Here is a 20,871-nt window from a genome sequence, read left to right on the forward strand (position 1 = left end):
CATCTCTCACCGGCAACATTGTTGCCAGCCAAAGTCTATATAAGCAACACGCAAAGTTCAATTCTTTTTCACTCGAAGATCCGTCGACTTCGCGGTGTGTTTCTCTTCGCTGCTCCGCTGAAAAAAACAAATTCCCGCAAAATATCAACAAAAACATGAGCAAAACATTCGCAACGATTCCAAAACAAATCAATTATTTTTGGTGATTCGCCGGACAATTTAGTGTTAGTGATTAAAACTAAAATATTGTTTTGCGTGTGTACCGTTAACCGCTTGCAGGGGGCAAAAGAAAAAAACGCGCGCGTTTTGAATTCGCTGTCTTTCCAATTTTTTTTATGTTACAAAACAAATATAAATGAAACAACAAATAATGGCAAGCCAGAATTTAAATGAATGAATGAATTTTTTGTGGACAAAAAAACGGCTGCGTGTGCAATTCGATTCGAATAACAAAACAAAAAGCATAAAGGAAAAGTAAAAGAAATTGGGGGAAAAGAAGCCCAAAAAAAGCAAAGATAACGCGAAAAGTCATAAAGAAAAGGTGAGAAAACAAATTATTTATTTCATGTGCTAAAAAGACACGCAAAACGAATGTCGTTTTATTTTTAGCCAAACAAAAGTTGTGTGTTATTTGTGCGATTTTCTGTTTATGTTCGCCGCTCTCCCCTCTTTTTTCTGTTTTTGTTTTTGTGTTTTCAATAATATATTTTGTGCTTCTTTATTTTCTTTTTTTGTGCACGTTTTGTTTTGTTTTGTGCGTGCTCTTTTTTGTTAAACGCAAAAAGGCGAACAAAAATATTACGATAAAAATTCCGTTGTTCTCGCCGAAGGTTTCCGGGTTTGTTGACTTTGCCAGCTGAATATTCGAAATTGACATAAATAATAATCGCATGCAATTATTGTAAACAATTGTTTTTCGCCCAGGAAACGATTGGCGTTTTTCTTCGCTTATTGTAATTGTTGCTGCCAACTAATCGTCAAGATAAAAATGGAAAAAAAGTGGGGGAAAAAAACGACAGAGTTGCAAAAAATTAATTAAATTCATAGGCCAGTAATTTACATTTTTTGTGTGATGTTTTTTTTGTAGTTTTTGTTTTTGTCTAAGCTTGGTAATTAGGGTTTTTTTTGCGACCTTTCAAAGTTCGCTTTAGTTGCTTATCTCCTATAGTTATGCCCAAAATAATAGTCGTTGCTTAAAAATATATACCAAAAAAGGGTAACTTGTGTCTCTTAAAATAAGTTTACTACTATTTTGTAAACTGTTGTGTATCTTAAGTTTTGGGGCTATTTTTTGTGCTCGTTTTTTTTTATTTATGGGTTTATCGGTTTCTGTTTTTTCTGTGGCTTTTAGTTTACTTCTTCCTCTGTTTTGCCATTTTTTTTGTCGACTTCGGCTTATTTGTTTTTAGTTTTTTGCTGCACTATTTGAATGTGTGTGTGTGTTTTTTTTTTTTTTTGTTGTTGAGAGGGGCATTTCCGCCTTTATGGCAAAAGCAATTTACAATTTGCAATTTACTTTTCTCTCATTTTTTTTGTTGCTGCATGGCAATTCATTTTTACAACTTTAATTATATGAACAAAAAACTGCAAAACATGAACGGCAAAAATTAAAATTGCAAATCGCATTTGAGTGACGTCGCCGTCAACGTTTCTCCTTCCTTTTGTTTTTGTCGGCTGTTTTATTCGGTTTTTTGTTTTCACAGCGGCATTCGTCTGCGCAAAAAAAAAAATGAAACGGCGAATCAGAGTGTGGGAGAGGGCGGCGAGGCGGCACGTTGAACAAGAGAGCGAGAGAGAGAGCGAGGAAGTGAGCGGATTGCATCAGGAGCGAATCCGGAAACTTTTGAAGCGGGTTTCCGTTTCGCAACAAAAACTTAAAGTGAACAAGTTATTTAATTTTTATAAATATATTATATATACAATACATTTAAACTTATTTAGATATTTCATAACCCTAGCGCCCTTCAACCCGAACATTTACCCCTTGATCCGCCCCTGGATTCTGTGCCCTAGTGTTGCTGTGCGTGAGCGCTCTCACTCGCTCTTGCTCGCTGCTCTCTGCTCGCCATCTTCATCGCCCCTCTGCCTCGCCCGCTCCTTCGCCCCACTCACACACATTTCAATTACATGTGAGACGCGTGCTCCAAATTTCAAGTTCATTGTCCAAAAACAAATCAGAACAAAGCGATAACAAACAAGCGCCAGCCAAAGGCAAAAAACAAAGGCAGGTCAGCATCCAACGTGCCACGCCCCCCAATTCGGCATAAATACATAGTATTATTATTTATACATTAAGCCATGATTAAAAAGTTACCACTAGTTAATTGACATATAGTACATCTGTACATATGTGCGAAACAGCAAAATAAATCTTAAAATTAGTATAAAACTACAAAAGTTAATATTCCAACAAAAGCATTTTCGAAATTTATCACAGGGCATTTTAAAATTGTACATTATTCTGGGTTTCACAGAAAGCCCAATTTTTATTTATTGGCCCAAAAACAAGCATAGCTCTTAATTTCTATATCAACATAAATGTAGGGTACAGTCGAGTCGAAATAAGCTCGCGGCGTGTTTATAACCAAATCACACTTATTTTCGTGTTATTCCGCAACCAAATAAAAATTCTCTAGAAAAACAAAAGCGGCAGTAGGAAATGAAGCAAAAAACGACACAAATTTTGACACGAAATATTGTTTTTCGTGTGTGATTATAATGTTGCCATTTGTTTTTGTTGTTGTTGTCATACCAGCTTTAAGTTTAGTTTACTCTATTTGTTGTTGTTTTTTTATTTTTGTTTTGCTAGTTGGCAAATAAAATTCGCTTACGTAAATTTTCGGTTGTTTATGTTTTGCGCACTGTATGAAAAATGATAAGCATAATTTGCAATGCGTAAATAATGTTTGCCAAAATGCCGACAATGTTCCTGTATTCAGTTTTTTTTTTATGATAACAAAAGCACTTCTTTCAACTTTTTACAGGGCCTTTGGTTTCGCCAAAAAAAAAGGGTTCAATATTTTTTGCAGCCTTTTCTTTTTCATAGTTTTTTCCCCTCATTCTTTGATATCAGCTCGTATTTATAATTAAAAATAAACAAAGAAAAAAACTGCACTGCAAACGGCAAATCGGAAATATAAAAACAAAAATTAACAAAGCCATAAGTACATATACACACCAATGTACATATATTATGTATGTATATAAATATCTGCGGGGCGAGACACTAAAAATAAAGTAAAAAACTAACAAACACGCTAGGCAAATTTCGCTGATAACTTTGAGAAGTGGTGAAAACACTGGGGCTCCAAAGAAAACAAAAAAAAAGAGGAGTAGAGTAATAATAATTGGAAAAGAAACGAAAAGACTGAAATCAATGCAATGCCAAAGAGATAAAAACCAAGCGAAACAATGGGAAATAATGGAGAAAATATTTGAGATTTTTGATATCAATCCCCATCATTAAATCGCCCTTCGAAAGTCGAGAATTCTTTGGCGCCCAGTTTCATTCATTCGGTTTTTATTTCTCTGTTCGCCCAAGGTTTTCAAATCAAATTATGTCGCGATCGAAAATCACAAAAAAGGCAACACAAATGCGGCCTCTATTTTTATGCAATTAACCGCCAGAAAAAAAAACAAAATAAAACGAAAAAAAACCAATAAAAACATTTTCAAATAGGAAAGATAAAGAAAAAAACAAAAACAACAACACACGCACACTCCAAATGGGCAACAAAAGCGAACTCTACAAAAATCACCCAAAACCAAAAAAAAAACACAAAAATACACATTTATAAATAAAATAATAACAATAAAAAGCCGAATACGAATCGAAATTATGAATCACAAAACGTTTTTTGTGCCTTATCTGTGTATTTTATTGTTTAGTTTTTTTTCCCTTTTTTGTTGCTTGTGCTTTTTGGTTTTTTGTTGTATTGCGTTAATACATTTTAATTCAATTTTGTTTCGTTCGCCTTTTTAATTTTATCCGCTTCCGTGGCAATGTGGCATTTTATTTCTATATATGTAGTAATTTGCAACAATTTTCCAGCTCAAATTGTGTTACTGATTCAATTATATTTACTTTTCTATTAATTCAATTTGTATATGTGTGTGCAGCAACCGCATTCACACTTTTTAGTGCATTTTATTCATATTTTTTTTTGTTTATTGTAAAAAACCTTGGCTGATAAGCGAGCTTTGGAAAAGTGCATTGTGTAAACTTGATTTGGTTTTAGAGTGGTTTTTTTTTGTTTATTTATTTTTTTTGTATTGGAATGCGGCGACATTAGAGTGGACCCCTTGCAAATTAATTAGTTGTTATCAGCGAAGCACAGGAAGAAATACAAAACCAATAAATGATTTAACGAGGCAACATTGCGTATGAGTGATATGCAGAAAGTGCATATGCATATGTTTTTGCACATACTGAATACTTTATTTAAAGTGTATTATTTGCAAAGTGTATTACTTATATCAGTAGATATATGTATGTATGTAAGGTGCATAAAGTGGGTGCTTCGTAAACGATTTACCCCGAAGAAATGCAAGTTTTTATCAGGTTCTCTGAACCGCAACAGGTTCAAAGTGTATCCTTTTGTGCTCCTTTATCGCCACCCCCCCTCCACCTTCTCCCCTTTCCCCGCCAACCGACAAGAACTTATGGAAATCTTTTCGTACATTTCCACCCTTTTGTTCGCCAGCAGATTGGAATTCCATCTAACGAAACGAACTACAAATCATGCTCTGAAATGGCACAAAAAGGGCTAGAAAATGTACAACAAAAAAAAAATGTACATATATAAAAAACAGTGAGGGAGACAAAGGGAAAAGTACTGGCAAAAAACAAGAAAAGTATATCCAGAGAAAGGCAAGGAAAATATTAAAACAAGGCAAACATCGCCGGGCAAAATAAAGTCAAGCATTTAATTTATTTACCCCCAAAAACCTACCCACTTCTCCACACTAAAAAAAAAGGGGCAAATAAAAAACGCTCGTTTTACTGTTGCTCGGTTTTTGCCTGTTCGCTTTTCTCCATTCACCCCGCCGCCCCCCCTTCCTTCTTCCACGTTTTCCCCATTTCCCCATTTTTCCCCATTTTCCTAGTCAATTTTTTTTGGCGCGCTTGGCAAAGGGATGGAAAACTATGAGCTTAAAAGGAGGACGCGGAAAGGGTGGCCAAAGAAAACTGTAACCGAGTGAGCGAACGAACTTTTCCGGCGTTGGGGAAGGTAAGAAAATAAGTTGGAGAAAAAAAAAAATAAGGAATTAGGAGTACGAGCGGTGAAAACCCTCATTTGTATTTTGCACAGAACAAAATTGTAAACGCTGACTTCAAATATTTTCAATATTTTCAAAACTGCAAAACAGAAGTTTGTTTTCAGATTTCCATGCGCGTTTGGTCACACCTCAGCGCATTTATGCACATTTGGTCACACTTAATTTCGCTTAAAGCTGTTCTTGGATTGTAGTAAGTGTATTTAAGTCGCAGTGAACGAGTCTTGTTGATTTAGTTAAAAACTTTTGCTACTTTCATTCGCTGGCGGCTAAAACCCATGGGATGTATTAGCAGTTTCATCAAATTTGAAACACACGACGGGCAAATGCCGTCGCAAGGTCGAATGTTAATGAAGTGGCATGCCATCTACTTGTTGAAAGTGTGGCATGCTTGAAATGACATTCCTTTTTCCAGGGTATCAATGGTCTCACGCTCTGCTAATGAACTTTATACATTGGTGTTTTTTTTTTTGTGTGTTTTTTAGTTCGAGTACTCCCTTTTTTATGGCCAAAAGCGAGAAAAACTCTTATATATTATATAAGTGCAGATATGTTGTAACTGTATATGGCAAAAGTAGCAATTGTGTGTGTGTATGTGTGTGTGAGGGAAAATTGCACATAAACATGCAGGCGAAAAAATGAAAAAATGGTTGGAAAATTGAGGAAAAGGAGCGGGAATGGGGGTAGAGGGTGGGGGAGTTTTGGGAGGGTCTTGCACATTACCAAAAGAGTAAATCACTTTTGTACGAACCAAAACCGAAAACGAAACGAACCAAGCGGGCTGTCAGCATGGAAAATATCTCAATATTCACTTTGGTTCGCTTTTCCTTGCCCCGCCCATTATTTTCCCTTCATTTTTTCCACATATTTTTTTCCCCCATATTTTTTTTTCTTTCTTTTCCTATTTTTTTTTTTCTTGATTATTTTTCGTTTTCCAGTGCCACTTTACTGCTGCTTTTCATGGGGTGTGGGGATTTTTGAGGGGGCGCGGGAGGGGGTAGACTGAGGATACCCTGCGACAATGTCTCGTGCAAAAATTGAACAATTTTATAAAATACTCAAACGGAGCAGCAACAACGGCAAAAAACGTAATAAATTACAAAGTGCCCAAAACAAGGAACACACCGATTTTGTTTCAAAAAAAAACAGTAAGCTGCAAAAACAGGCAGCCAGTGCAAAAAAGCCATTTTGAAAATGACAACGACTAACAGATATCCAGTAATGGGTTGACTTTACAATCGAGTGCATAAAAATGCTATAGAAAACCAATAACTTTCGGTAGTGCACATTTTATGATCGCTAAAGACAAGTTGCCTTTTTGGCCAAACAAGTTTATAGATTGCAGTGCGTGGTTTTTGAAAAGATGTCAAGTCTTCTGCTTAAGTCGTGGTACTTGCATCTTTTCCATCCAGTCCGGCATACCCGTGAATTCGTATCATTGCAGGGCATCAGTATTCTCATTTCAAGGAGACAAGCGGCAAAAAAACTCCCTGCTCTTCTCATTTCGAGATTTCGCTGCCATCATCAACAACGTTTTTCCGCTTACATTTATTTTTTTATTTTTGTTGTTGTTTTTCCATGCTCTCCATTTATTTTGTAGTTAGACTTTTGCTATTAACGTAATTTAAATGAAATAGTAATACTCGGCGGGTAGATCTTTGCAAAGCTTGTTCTACTTAATTGGAAATTTTCCTTTGCGTTACAATATTCCAATAAGTTGCTTAAAGGAACTCTGGCAAAAAGGATTCACTTGTTAAATAGCTAAAAAAAAAACAAACTTAATGTAAAATGATGTATATTAAAAACCGTAAAGCTCCAGTAGCACAATTTTCTTTGAATCTCTTTGGCAACGAAATGAAATACTTGTTTTTATTTAACTGGGTAAACCGAGCTTTTCTTGACTTTTCCCGGCATATTTTCCCCCATACTTTTTTGACTCTGCCGTTTGCGCACACTTTTGTGGGTTTTCCACGAACAATACAGCAGTACAGAAGTACAGAAAATACAGAAATAATATTAAAGTTTACATTAGGCGCTAGCAAAAAAAATATGATAAATAATGAAAATAAAAACAAACGAGCAGGCGGGCGGATTGGACACAAAACACCGACATAAACAAATGGTTGGCTGGCGGGGGAATGTGGTAATGTAGCGATGTTAGTAACAAGAGGCAAAAGCCAGTAAACAAGGCAGTAATATGAGTTAGAATCCGCGGCGGAGGCTAACGTACTTACAGATACAGCTACTGCTATAGCTACAGCTACAGCTACAGCTACAGCTACAGATACAAATGCAGATACATATAACAGCGGCTAAAGATACAGATACCAAATGCCGTAGAGCATTTTGCGCACACACAAAAAACGACGACAGTTTTCTTGATGAATGTTCTTTTTTCCCCCCAGCAAGTGAGTTTTTCCCCCCCTGAGTTTCCAACATCTTACATTTGTATCTGCAGCTTCTTTGGCTTTTTCATGCGCCGCCACCGAAAACAAAAAAATCAAATAAGATAGAATAGAATAGAACGAAGCCGAAGAAATAGCTGGTAGCAGCTACACGTAGAGAAAATTGCGCCCAACTTAATGAAGGAATTCACAGACAGAAGTCCTTAAATATTTCATTTCCCCCAATGACAAATTAAAGGTAAAAAGAGGCACCAAAAGATGTTAAATATTGCAATAGAATGGTAAAGTTGCCATGGTTTTTTTTTTTTTTTTCTGTGCATTAACTAGTAGGTAACTTCCTCTATTTCCCCCCCGATTTCCCCTTTGAGATTGTGCAAAGCAGCTTTTCCTTTTTCCAGCTTTGCAATTTGTGTTACCCGCTCGCTCGCTCTCCCTTTTTGCTTTTGTTTTATTCGATTTTTTGCTGTTCTCTTGTGTTTTGTTTGCTATTTTAGCCAGCCAGGTTTTTGTGCAGCTTTTCCAGCAAAAGAACAAGCAGCATCACCAGCAGCAGCAGCAGCAGCAGCAGTAGAAGTAGAAGTAGTATCAGTTAACAAGGTAGATATAGCCAAAGCCAAGCTGAAAACTAAAACGTATAACGTAAACCTTAAAACGTGAAACGTAAAAAGTAAAAAGCGCATTTCACCAGCAGATCCCTCCTGGCATCCAATCCCATCCAATCCCATCCAATCCCATTCCATTCCATCCACCTGCTCCGAGTCATTGCCATTGATCATCAGGTTCAGAGCCACTCGGCTCCTTTGACTCTTTCGCGGTAAAAAGGGTTTCCGAGATCTAGCCAAACATTATTTATAGGTTTTTGGGCTAGACCTTGACTTGATTTAACACCTTAAACGCATCTGCAAGATGGATATACTGCCCACCCGACAGTTATGAGGTGCAAAGTCAGTCAGTCTGGCTCAAAGGTTTGCCAAGTTCCTACCTAAAATTATAAACAATTCCATGACCAACCACTTGCTATACCATGAATCGAATTGTTTACAAATTCCTCGCACAATACCTACTACTATTCCATAAACAATTTCCCGGTTTTATATCGAAGTGGAGTGTCGAATGCATGTCGTACCAGCTGATAAATATGATGCGTAGTATATTTACAAAGTTACTCTTTATATCCACTGAAACTTGTAATTTGTTATATCTAATATCCAAAGGAAGAGGAATCGTGCAATCTGGTTATTTGGCTTAGGACTCTATTTATGGCCAAGTCCTGTTTCTTCTTTTTTTTTTTTTGTGCATTGTTCTACCCTCTGCTGCTCCTCCTTCACCCACGAACACCCCCTTTTTCCAGCTCCTTGGAGGTTCAGCAACCTTGAGGTTACACAGATGTGCAGCACACACAACAAAAAAAATGAAGGAAAATATTTTTCTTTATCTTAGGAAGTGTGTGTGTGTGTGTGAGTGTGCCAAACTGGACGCTGCGTGTTTTTTTGTACGATTGCTGTCTAATAATTTGAACAGGAACAGCCACATAGCCAGCTTAAAAAAAGGAAGCGAGTGTTTGGAAAAGCTCGGCTAAATTATGCCTGTATGACACCAGCAAAGTCGAGATTCAAAACTGCGAAAGTGATTAAACTATATAGAATAAATTCGCTTTTATGCCTTATTTGCACTATTTTTAAACTATTCTATGCTATATATCTATGCTACATTCATATACTATATTCCTATAATATAATCCTATACTATATGCCTACATATACTATACTATATTCTTGTACTATATTCCTATACTATACTCCTATACTATATTCCTATACTATATTCCTATACTATATTCCTATACTATATTCCTATACTATATTCCTATACTACATTCCTATTCCTGTACTATTCCTGTACTATATTCCCATACTATATACCTATGCTACATTCCTATACTATATTCCTTTAGTAAATCCGGTTCTCGGGATCGTTGTTCTGTGCAGTGTCATAGGGGCATAATGCGGTGTAGTGGGCTTAAAAGCTGGGAAGGAGAAGAAGCTGCATAAGTCAACATACGGCAACAACAAAAACGGAAGGCGAATGCACTTGGCCAACAAGAACAATAACAACAATAACAGCAATAACAGCAACAACAGCGACAACAACAAGAACAACAAAGCGGTCATATCATAGTTATAGAGGATCGTAAAGAAAAGTTGCACAGTTTTTTTTCCTTTCATGTTTTTGTTTTTTGTTGCTTGGTTGCAGATTTGTTGTTTTTGGGGGCAGAAGGCTTTATGATGTTGCGTACCTCTTTAGATATATCTGTATATATGCAATTTATATATCGCGCACGTGTGTGTGCGAGTGTGTGTGTTTGTTTGTGCATTAAGTGTTATTGCACTTGGCCTTATTCGCAATTGTATATTTCGCTGGGGATCCGCCGCTGGGAGGGGAAGGGGGAGGAGATCTGGAACCCGGTCTTGATCTTGGACTTCAATTTGGACCGCCATTCCCTTTCTTGGCCTAGGTCTGAATTTTTTTGCCAGCACTTTTGGCATTCCAAATAAAAATAAAAATAAAAATAAAAGGAGACTAACCAAACACAAGAACCCAAAGGCAAACGCAACCGCAGAATCTGCAAAATGAATATATATGTACATACATATGTTTGTATGTATGTATATAAATAAAAAAGGGGGAAACCTGCGTATCTGCGAGATACTTCTTGTAGATTTTTTTTATTTTTGCTTGCTGCGTGCACTGTGCTCTTTGGCAATTTTCTTCATTTCTTTTTATTACTTATTAATAATATGGTCAAATGGGTTCGACTATGCCATATCCATTAGGTGTGCGCTACTACTCGATTTCGATTCTTCGAAATGTTGGTAATTAGCATCTTATACTCTAATTATGATGTACAAGTGCGTACCCTGCAAATGTATACCACTATCAGGTTACATCATCGATCGCTTGCATAGAGTGCCAGAGTAAATATTTATGGAAATTCGAAGACACCCCGCTCAATTTGCAACCCACAATGGGTACGAAAAGAAACATAAACGCGATGGCACAATAAAAAATAAAAAAAAAACCAAAAATAAAGAGGGAAGTAAAAAAAAAAAACTCCTACCAATTTGCCAAGAAAGCGAGAATCAAAAGAACGCATAGATTTTTCCTTTGAATTGCTTTCGAATGCGAATTCTTTCTACATTTCTTATTATTATTTTTTTTCGTCGATGTTTCCTTTTCTCTTTTTTGTGTGTTTGTTTTTTTTTCTGACTTGGAGCAGAAGCGGAGAAACTGCTTATTCATTTGACTTGGCCTTTCTGTCGTTTCGTTTATTTTATTTTGGGATACCCTGTAAAGCTGCCGAGTGTAGGGGCATGCTCCGTTTTCCAATCGCCTGACCAATAATGAAGTTAACCATCATGGAAAAGATCTATTAACAAAGAGTGCACTTTGCATCTTGAGCGTATTTTGTATGCGGTATAGGGTATCTGTTAGTCGGCCAAATCGAAACTTCTTGATTTATTTATGCAAGCAGAAGAGCGGGACACGTTGTAGTTGGGAGCTAGAAGAAATGGAAAGAAACCCAAAGATGCTAAAGAAGTCCACGGTTTTTTTTGTTACAGCAAAACTTGCCTAAAACGAATTCACCTTCGTGCTACCTTTTTAATTGCGGAATGCTAACTCAAAACTCTTTTTTCCATTAATTAATTAGCAACTGAAAACTGACCAAGCAATTAGTTAGCCGTTCAAATGGAAGACGTTCCACTGTAGTTGATGCAGATTTTTACAGTATTTAGTGGTTTTCGTTGTACTCGATGTGATTTTCGCATGTCTGCAGATCGTATTTGCTTTCTGTTTTCTTTGAATATCTTTCTTTGCGGTTTTTGATTGAAAAAAACACAAAAAAAAAACAGGAAAGGGCGAGAAAATGCTTGCATAAATCAAATAAATATTCTGCAGTTCTCATTAACTTGCGATCGTATAATTTAATCAAACATATACTTCGATTATCTTCTCCTTAGGCTGAGTGATTATATTCGGTTTTTCCCCTCTGTTTTTTTTTTGGTTTAGATATCAGGATGTGAAATCGTTGTTTTTGAATTATACTTTGTTTTATGAAAACTTTTTATGGTGCGATAAAATACGTTTCGTGGACGGGGATTTTTTGGGGTCAGGACATTCGGAGAGGTCATAACTCGCAGCTCTATAAACGAAGATGTAAACGGAAATGAAGCTTTTTCATTTTCATATTTTCATATACGTACATATTTTCGCTGGCGTATTATTATTTTTATTGATATTAAAAATAACCAAATGAAAATTGTGTAAAACACTCTACATATTTTTGCCGTGTTCCATTTGCCAACAAGTTTATAACAAACACCTCCCCACCCGCCCCCCATTTTCCTCGCCTGCCAGCACATAAATTTATATTAAAATTTTTTGCTCAACGCTAAGGAAAGCTACAAATACCCAAAAAAAAAAAAACACAAAAAACGGAAAACAGAAAACGAGGTGGAAAACAAGAAGCAAAAACCCAACGCAGAAAATCGAAAAAAACAGGAGCAGCAGCGTCGACAATGTTAAAAAATTATACAAATTACAAAAGCGAGCAAAGCACAAAAAAAAACGAAAAAACTGAAAAAAAGTAATAAAAAACCTGATGCAGAAGCAGAAAAGTAAAGAAGGAAAATTGCTGCTGGCAGGAAAAGGATGTGTGTATAATGCATAGAACGTGTACATAACCAGCCACCTACATGAATGGCACATTATATATCGGGTTATATATATCTATATATTTCTATATATGTATGTATGTATATATACCCAGTGCCCTGCACTTATCGGTGGCTTAATGCAATTGATAATGCGGTTACAGTATATTCTGTGTTTTTTTTTTATTATCAGCACCACTCCTTTTTCCGTTCCATTTCGTGTCGAGTATGAAAAGCAATTTCGTTTGAGTTAATTCCGAAATCGGTTTATGCCGCGGGATTATCCCTTTTTGTTGAGTTGAGTTGCGTTGCGTTGCGTTGCGTTGAGTTGAGGTCAGTGTGGCAAGCAGTTTGATTGCCACAAGGACGTAAAGCAGTGCAAGCAGATTAAGCTGCATTCGTTGTGATTATCCATCGATTGCACCTTAATTAATTCACAATTAAAATGTTTGAAGTGAATTATGGTTATGGCTAGAGACTGCCATTAAGCAAGTTCAAAGGATCACTGGTAACGTCCTTTGAATGGTTGGCAATTTTCTAACCACGAAACTCGTTGAGTTCGAAATCCATTTGATCTCAATCGAAAATTGGCATTGAGAAATGGGATTGCGCCGTTCACAAAACGACGTATAAAACATATAGTGGAAATCCATAAGTATTGGTTGTAAGTGTTTCAGTTATGTATATAAATATGTGTCTATCTCGATTGAGTTGAGTTGAGTTCTCCATTAATCATGGCTGGAATTTACCACCTCCACCCATAAAGTGTTCGGAAAATGCTAAGGAAAAACTACTGCAAAAAAGGGAAGTCAAGCAAAAAAGAAGTGGATTCTTGGAGTTGTTTTCCTCGCTGTGTGTGTCCCTGCCAAGCATTTATAAAAAGGAAATGGGAAAATCTACAATCTACCATGTGTGTGTGTGGATGTGTGTGTGTGAACAAAAAATTAATAATAAAAAGAGACAGCGAGGAAAAGCAGAAAAGCATTACAAACACACACACACACACACTTGGATGACAGGTTCACATATAAATTCCGTACTCTCCTTTTTTTACATTCCGTCTTTTTTTTTTTTACGTTGTTGTATGGAAAACTGTGTACCTTTCATTTAACTTGACATGAAAATCGATATTTAAAAAAAAGGATAAAATTGCTGAAAATAAAAGAAGGAGCTGAGCTCTCTCAGAAAAACATAAAAAACGTAAAGTAAAAAATTACAGCTTAAAAAGTAGGAGAGAAGCGTGGGGCGCAAAATAAGAAAGAAAAATAAATGGCAAAAGACAGAAACTGAAAATAATAATAAAGAGCAGGGGCGGTGGGGCAAAAAAACTGCAAAAAAAACAGAGGGGGGAGAGGGGGTATGGTTGGGGTTTGGGGGAAACGAAATGAAACGAGAAACGGTCGTTATGTTTTTCCTCATTTTTTTTTTTGTTGTGTGTGTTTTTTTTTTTTGTACCCTGCCTTTCTTTATTTTCCCTTCGTTCTGGCAGCTTTTTGTGTTTTTATTTATTTATTTTTTCTTCTCTCCAACGTCGCCGTCGCTGTAATGTCTTTTTTCATTTTTATTTTTCCGCTCGCAACCTTTTTGCTTCACTCCCCTCACACCACCCCCCCTCCCCTTGCCCCGCCCACCCTGCCTGCACTGCTTACAAGCAGTAGAGGGAGAGAGGGGAAAAAGCAACAAAAAAAAAATAAAATAAAATACAAAAAGATGCAGCAAAAAACACACAAAACGAAATCCGAAGAAGAAGAAAAATGTGATAAAAACTGAAAAATATTTTCCATGAGAAAATCCAAAAGAAAAGGGGCTCTGTGCCTGTATGTGTGTGTGTTTGGTTGTGTGTGTGCGACTGCTTGGCGGGAAAAATATACTACAATAAAACATGTATTTTTTATGCCAACCCGCCCACAACCGCCCCCTTTCGTGTGTGTGTGTGTTTCTGTGCTGGTTGTAGTTGTTTTTATTTTAAGGAACTTAAATGTGTAACGCTTCCAGCGTGTGGGTGTGTGAGTGTGTTTGTGTGTGGGTGTGGGGGGGGTGGCAAAGATTGGGATCAAAAACCCTTTGCAGTTAACTTTTGTCTGTGTGTGGGTGTGAGTTTGGGTGTTTATGTGTGTGTGCGAGTGGGTGGGAGGTGGGCAAGGCGGACTTTCTATTATTGTGAGTGAGCCAAGTCGGAAAACCGAAACAGAAATAGAAACAGAAACCAAACTCAAATCCCAATCCTTGTGCGCCGGACACTGCGTTTTTTAATGCCACTATTATTTTGTACAGTGGAACATCGGTACGATGGAATAGAAAAAAAGGAAGATTTGCAGTTATACGCAGCTATTTTATATGTTTTGTATATTCCATGTGCTGCAAACCCAAGACATGTTAACTCATTTGAAATTTAAATCTAAAGGTGTCTAAAAGTATAGAACAACAAATTTAAAATACGAAAGTACGGTGGATTTATATCAAAAGAGGAAGTTATAAGAACCTGTGCATACTTTTAGGTCACCTGTGTCAGTAATCTTAATACTTTTGGCATTTCTGTGACATATTCATAAGAAACAACACTTTTTTATTTATAAGAAAGTACATATAATAAAGATATTACAGTATATAGAGCTAGTTGGAAGATGGGACTTCGATTAAATAAAGTTCGCCTGTATTTTATATATCAATCAAATGGTTGCACATAAAAAAAACCTGTACATATGGCACTCTTTTATATACACTAGCCAAAGAAGTCCTTTCTTCGGGGGTTTTTCTAACCAATTTCGTTTGGTTTTTTGTTTATTTGTTTTTTATGTTTTTTGTGCAATTTATTTGCCAGCTTTCTGCTGCTGCTGATGTTTTTTTTTTTTTTTTGCCGCTTGGTTTCTGTTTTTCAACTTTCCATTGGCATTTCTTGCAGCTGAAAAAGGTGAAGCGAAATTTGCTTTCGCATTCTGTTCGCGAGCTTCTTTCTTCTTTCATCTTTCTTCCATCTTTCTTCACCAGCGTTTTTCTACAGCTTCCCGTTCGTTTTCTCGGACCAAATTTGACCCATGCTAAAGAAGTGTTTCTTCTGCTTCTCCACTTCCCAAGTCAGTTTGTGTGAGTGCGAGTCCTTTTTTCCCCCCAAAAATATATATGTATATATATATAGATAGATGTGTGTGGTCCATTTTGTACACTGGACATAAAACGCGGCTAACACAAAGTTGTTAACTCCCCCCACCATTATCCTACCCTTTTTGCGACTGTCCTTCCCTGGTGCTATTAGTACTAAAGTACTAAAACCAAGAATGCGTTTCACAAAAAAAAAAAAATGAAATCCCCAAAAAAAAACACAACAAAGTTTAAGAGACAAAAAAATTCAAAAATTTGTGGGCAGATATAAAAAAAAAGGGTAGCAAAATTGTTTGGGGGAATTCTTAAAATTTATTACCCTACCAGCAAAAAAGTGTTGAGGGCAAGTACCCTTTTATATACATCTATCCTTTTATATACATATGTACATATGTATGTACAGTATGTATTTAAGTAAACTATATATATAACTATATGTTAGATAAATCAGAGGATTAGCTATAGTTTTTTATGCTAGAGCACTGAAAAAATGAATGAAAATGTTTACAAGTCGCAACTTTCTACTTGAGTAGTTCATCAAATGCCAGGACTTTTGAAACAGAAATGCCTGGTGGATTTTATTCGAATAGAGTTACCCTGGGATGTGGCATTTTGTTTACCGCGATAATCAATTTATTTCGACGTTTCGTCACATCGATGCTATTTTACAATTACGATGAATCTGTGGAAATCGACAACAAAAGGGATTTTATAATTGCGCTTTTCATTTTTACCGCACTTTGTGTTTAAGTATATTGACAGATTGCTTGCTGCGGGTGGAAAATTGTGTTTTTATTAAGCGTCAACTCATTTCATATATATATACATGTACATGTACCCAAAATACCAAGTATATATGTATGTTTATTTTTTATATACTCATGCATATGTATTACATAAGTGCATATGTATATATGTATGTATGGGAAAAAAAAGGACAAAAGGAAAGTTAAGTTTTACCTTGCGCAAAATATTTGCGCTGCATAAAAGTGTGCACAGTGCGAAAAAAAAAGAAATAAAATTATGAAAATGTTTTATGTGTATAGAGATGAATGAGGGGTGAGATGAAGAGGGGAGGTGAAGAGGAGTAATAATAAAATGAAAACGAGGACGACGAACATTTTTATGGTGCTGCAGTCTGAAAGAAAAAACTACCGTCCTTTCGACCGCCCCTTTCCACCACCCCCCCTTCGGAAAATTCCCCCCCTTTTCCCCGCACCCATCGAAGTCATTGGCGCTTCTTTGTTGCCGGGGAAATGGAGGTGGAAAAAACATCTCGGTATTCGATGACTGGCAGGACTCTGGTTTCTTTTTTGTCTCATTTCCTGTTTTACTTTTTACCGATCCCGACTTTGGCTGCACATAAAGCGGGAATTTCGATTATTTATTTGGCCGAAAAAATTGCGATGAATTTAATTCGCAAAATACCTTGGAAAAAACACATGCCAGCAAGAAGTGGCAAAGCAAAAAAAAAAAAGGCAGAAAAACCCTTTCATTAAACTATAAACTATATATAAACTATATAAACTATAAGCAGTAAAAAGCTGCATGTAGCGCGATTGACATTTACACAGCGACGCACTGTGAAAAGGATTCATAGGGATAACAAGTTAATCGGCTGGCAGGACAAAAACGATTGCAAATATGAGGTTCAGATGCGCGGAAAAACGTTACGCAGTAAGAAAAGTCAATTTCGGCTTTCACGATTGGCGGGCTAAATCGCTTTTATTTACGCTTAATAATATGGCAAATAATTCGTTTGACTATTAATCATGTGTAGTTTTTTGCGCCAGCAAAATGTCCTTTGAGCGAATTTAATGAAGTTTTTGGGCGGTTATTTCCACTTTATCCATTGCTTTCTCATAATCGAAATGGATTTTAGCGAAACATCCTTACTGAACGTTGCGATCATTGTATTTTCCAGCCTGGCAACTGGCCAAGAAGGAGAAGCTGTGCGATAGAATCACTAGAATAAGTGCCGCAGCCAGTTGCACCAACAGAGGCAACACCAAAAGAGGCACCACCATCAGGGGCAGCAGCAGGCGCGGCACCACCATGCTGCCGCAACAGTACTGCCTGAGGTGGAAGTACCACCATAGCAATCTGCAGACCATGTTCTCCCAGCTCCTGGATCGCGGTTGCTTCTGCGATGTGACTTTGGCCTGCGAGGGCCAACTCATACGCGCCCATCGCGTCGTCCTGTGCGCCTGCAGCACCTTCTTCGATGCCGTGCTCTCGAATTACGCCAGCGAACGCGATCCGATCATCATCATGAAGGATGTCACCTTTGCGGAGGTCAAGTGCCTCATCGAGTTCATGTACAAGGGCGAGATCAACGTGGAGCATGTATGTTTGCAACGGTCTATAAACCCATAAACCCTGTCTATAAACCTCAATTGACTTACTTGCAGGCCAGCCTACCCTCGCTGCTGAAGACCGCGGATGACCTGAAGATCAAGGGCCTGGCCGAGGTGACCTGGCGCGATGACGAGGACGGACCACCGCCACCGATGGCCGCCGCCGAGTTTCACTCACCGCCGCGCAGTTTGGCCGAGAGCTACGCCCAGGACCTAATCCTCCAGCACCAGCAGCAGCAGCAGCAGCAGACACCAGCTGCTCCGCCCTTGCATTTGCACAGCTCTGCGCTTTTGGACAGAGATCGGGAGCGGGAGCGGGAGCGTCTATCGTCGCCGGGCATGGAGAGTGTACTGGGTCGCATGCCCGTGATGACGCCGCTGCCGGGCGCTTCAACTTCAGCTTCGGGTTCGGGTACGGTTTCGGGTGGAGTGGGTGCGGTAACCGGTGGCACCGCCCTCGAGGGTGTCGCACCCGTGGAACACTTTCTGGGTCCCAAGCGCAAGCGTGGTCGTCCGCCACTAGACGATGCCTACGATGTTTTCAATGTGTAAGTAAAGACCAAAAAAATCCTAAACATTATAAAAATTATTATTATTCTCCTGAACAGACGCAAGCTGGCCCAGTATGCCGCCAATCTGGAGCCCGCCCAGCGTGCCTACTTGGAGACGGCGCGTCACTTTTCGGAGGAGCCGCCACTGGCCGCCCATGCCGCCTCGCTGGCCTCCCCGCCCGCCGCCTGCCCGCCCAAACAGCGCCAGCGTCTACGTCACCAGCAACAGCAGCAGCAACAGTTGCTTCAGTCGGATACCGGTGAGCAGGAGCCGCCGGTTGCTGGCCAGGATTGGTCCAATTTGGAGGCAAATGGCAGTGCCACGCCCAGCGATGGCGTTGTCAACAAACAGGAGGCGGAGGGCGACGGCGATGAGTCGCTACCGGCAGTGCTCACCACGGCCAGCAGCAGCGCCACCAAAAAGCTGGAGAAGATTGGCGAGCGACGCGAACGCCATGGCAAGCTACGACATGCTCGTCGCCTCTATGAGAAGTCTAACGAGGATGAGGTTGAGCCACCCAAGGTGGAGCCCGATGAACTGCCGCAGCCGCTGGAGGAGATCGAGAATGAGCATCTGGTGGCGAATAGGGCTGAGTCGCCACGTCCGACGGTCGTCATACCAGCTAGTTTCGCCTGCAAATACGAGGGTGGCGTGGCTGCCGGAGGCGGTGGCGCTGGTTCAGCCACTGGCTCTGGATCCTCCTACTTGATCAACGAACACGGCATGCTGATGGCCCACGAATTTGCACCGAACGTGGCCAGTGCCGCCGCCACGGCAGCTGTGGCCGTCGCAGCAGCCGCCGCCGCAGTGGCAAATGCCACAGCCGGAAGCGGAAATGGAAGCGGTGGCCAGGATGCAGGTGGCAGTGGAACTGCTGCTGCCGCCGACTATCCCGACATCAAGCTGGAGGACTTCGATGCCGCCGAACTGCGACTGACCAACGAGGAGCTGTCGCAGTGGCAGGACGTCATCAAGATGGACGACTATCTGGCCAAGGGGCGGCGTCCACAGTTCTGGGAGGAGCCATTCACCAAGCGTGTAAGCCAACTATCAGCTATAAATGTATATATCTTATCAGCCATAAATTTTTATAATATATCAGCTATAAATGTATATATTTTATCAGCTATAAATGTATATATTTTATATGTATATATTTTATCAGCCATAAATGTTTACAATGTTGAATAGTAAATATAACAATTGATTTTGGCCAGGCAAATTTGCTGCTAAAATACTCAACAATAATAAACCAGCTAAAAAGTGTACACTTTTTCTGGTTTTTAAATGAAGCTTTGGTTTTTAAGCTTCCTTTTTTGTTGTTTTGGTTTCTCCCGTCATTTTTTGTACTTTGTTTTAATGGCAAACGACAAGTTTAGTAAGCTTCTACGAATAGGGAAAATTAAACTAATTGCTTAGGTGTGACAAGCTTATTCCATCATCAAATAACTAAAAAAAAACGAAGTAATGTAATGATAATAATAGAGGAGAGTTTCATGGGTTGTTAAATATTTTTCCAACTCAATCTCTTTTGCAATCTTTCAGGTGTTGGACGCCATTAAAAACAAAAGACTCGAGATGAAGAAGGCCGCCAGAATTCTGGGCGTTTCCTATGGCACTCTGTATGGACGCTACCGCGAGGTCTATGGCTGCCTAAAGCATCCTTACAGGTACGTTGAAATGCTTTAAGCTACACAATTCAGACTTTTAGTTTTAAACAACGATTTTTTTCCACCGATTTAGTGGCACCGCCTTCCGGAACTCGGGATCCAACTCGACAAGTCAGCTGGGAGTTCAGCCGCGCTTTGATTTGGGATTTCGCAATGGGGGCGTCATGCCAGCTCAGCTGGGTAAGTTAGAGCGACGAATGTGCCAACAAGTAAATCAACTTACTGGGGAATTAAGTCCAAACCAATCCCTACTTGCAGAGCTGGGCAAGCTGAAGAAGGATCTGAGCGAGCTATGGACACGTCCGCAGATTTGAGGACCAACCACCAATGCAGAAGTAACCACAAAGAAACTGCAGAAAAGTCACAAACGACGCCACAGGCTGATCTAGGATCACGCAAGGATAAAAAGACAGCTAGACGAGGCTAGTTTTGGATGCCGAGTAAAGCTTTCCTCCTCAATCGATTCCGATTCCCACATTAATGTGTTGTGCCCGTGCCCGTCGGCGGGTCGCAGCTATAACTGATCTTCTACACATTTAGAAACTTATTATTACATAATATATATAATATAAATACATGTCTATAAATACATACGCGTCGATTAGTTAATTGAAATACGTATAAATACGTATTAATACGCACGGGCACGTGTTGTTGTAGAGGTAAATTACATTTCTCTTGGTAGTGAAATTCAAAACCATAAACTATGGAAACTAGTTAATCGATAAACTAGCACGAAAGTGAAGTGAATTTTTTGATAAGCTAACGAAAACGAACACAAACAATATGTATTACATAC

General features: G+C 38.8%; 1 protein-coding gene across 2 annotated transcripts; it reads left to right on the forward strand.

Annotated features, from left to right (window-relative positions):
* Positions 1-82: 82 nt before the first annotated feature.
* On the forward strand, positions 83-20,663 carry LOC120457368. 2 transcript variants are annotated; one of them, XM_039644901.1, is made up of 7 exons: positions 83-541; positions 17,418-17,839; positions 17,905-18,398; positions 18,459-19,440; positions 19,948-20,072; positions 20,146-20,252; positions 20,308-20,663. In XM_039644901.1, the coding sequence occupies exons 2-7, from the start codon at positions 17,549-17,551 to the stop codon at positions 20,343-20,345; spliced, it is 2,037 nt and encodes a 678-aa protein (XP_039500835.1). In that variant the 5' UTR covers positions 83-541; positions 17,418-17,548; the 3' UTR covers positions 20,346-20,663. The 2 variants fall into 2 exon arrangements, with proteins under 2 accessions (XP_039500835.1, XP_039500834.1); XM_039644900.1 differs by having other exon boundaries at positions 20,331-20,663.
* The last annotated feature ends 208 nt before the right edge of the window (positions 20,664-20,871 follow it).

This window comes from Drosophila santomea, chromosome X (assembly GCF_016746245.2).
Source record: "Drosophila santomea strain STO CAGO 1482 chromosome X, Prin_Dsan_1.1, whole genome shotgun sequence".
NCBI classification, from domain to species: domain Eukaryota; kingdom Metazoa; phylum Arthropoda; class Insecta; order Diptera; family Drosophilidae; genus Drosophila; species Drosophila santomea.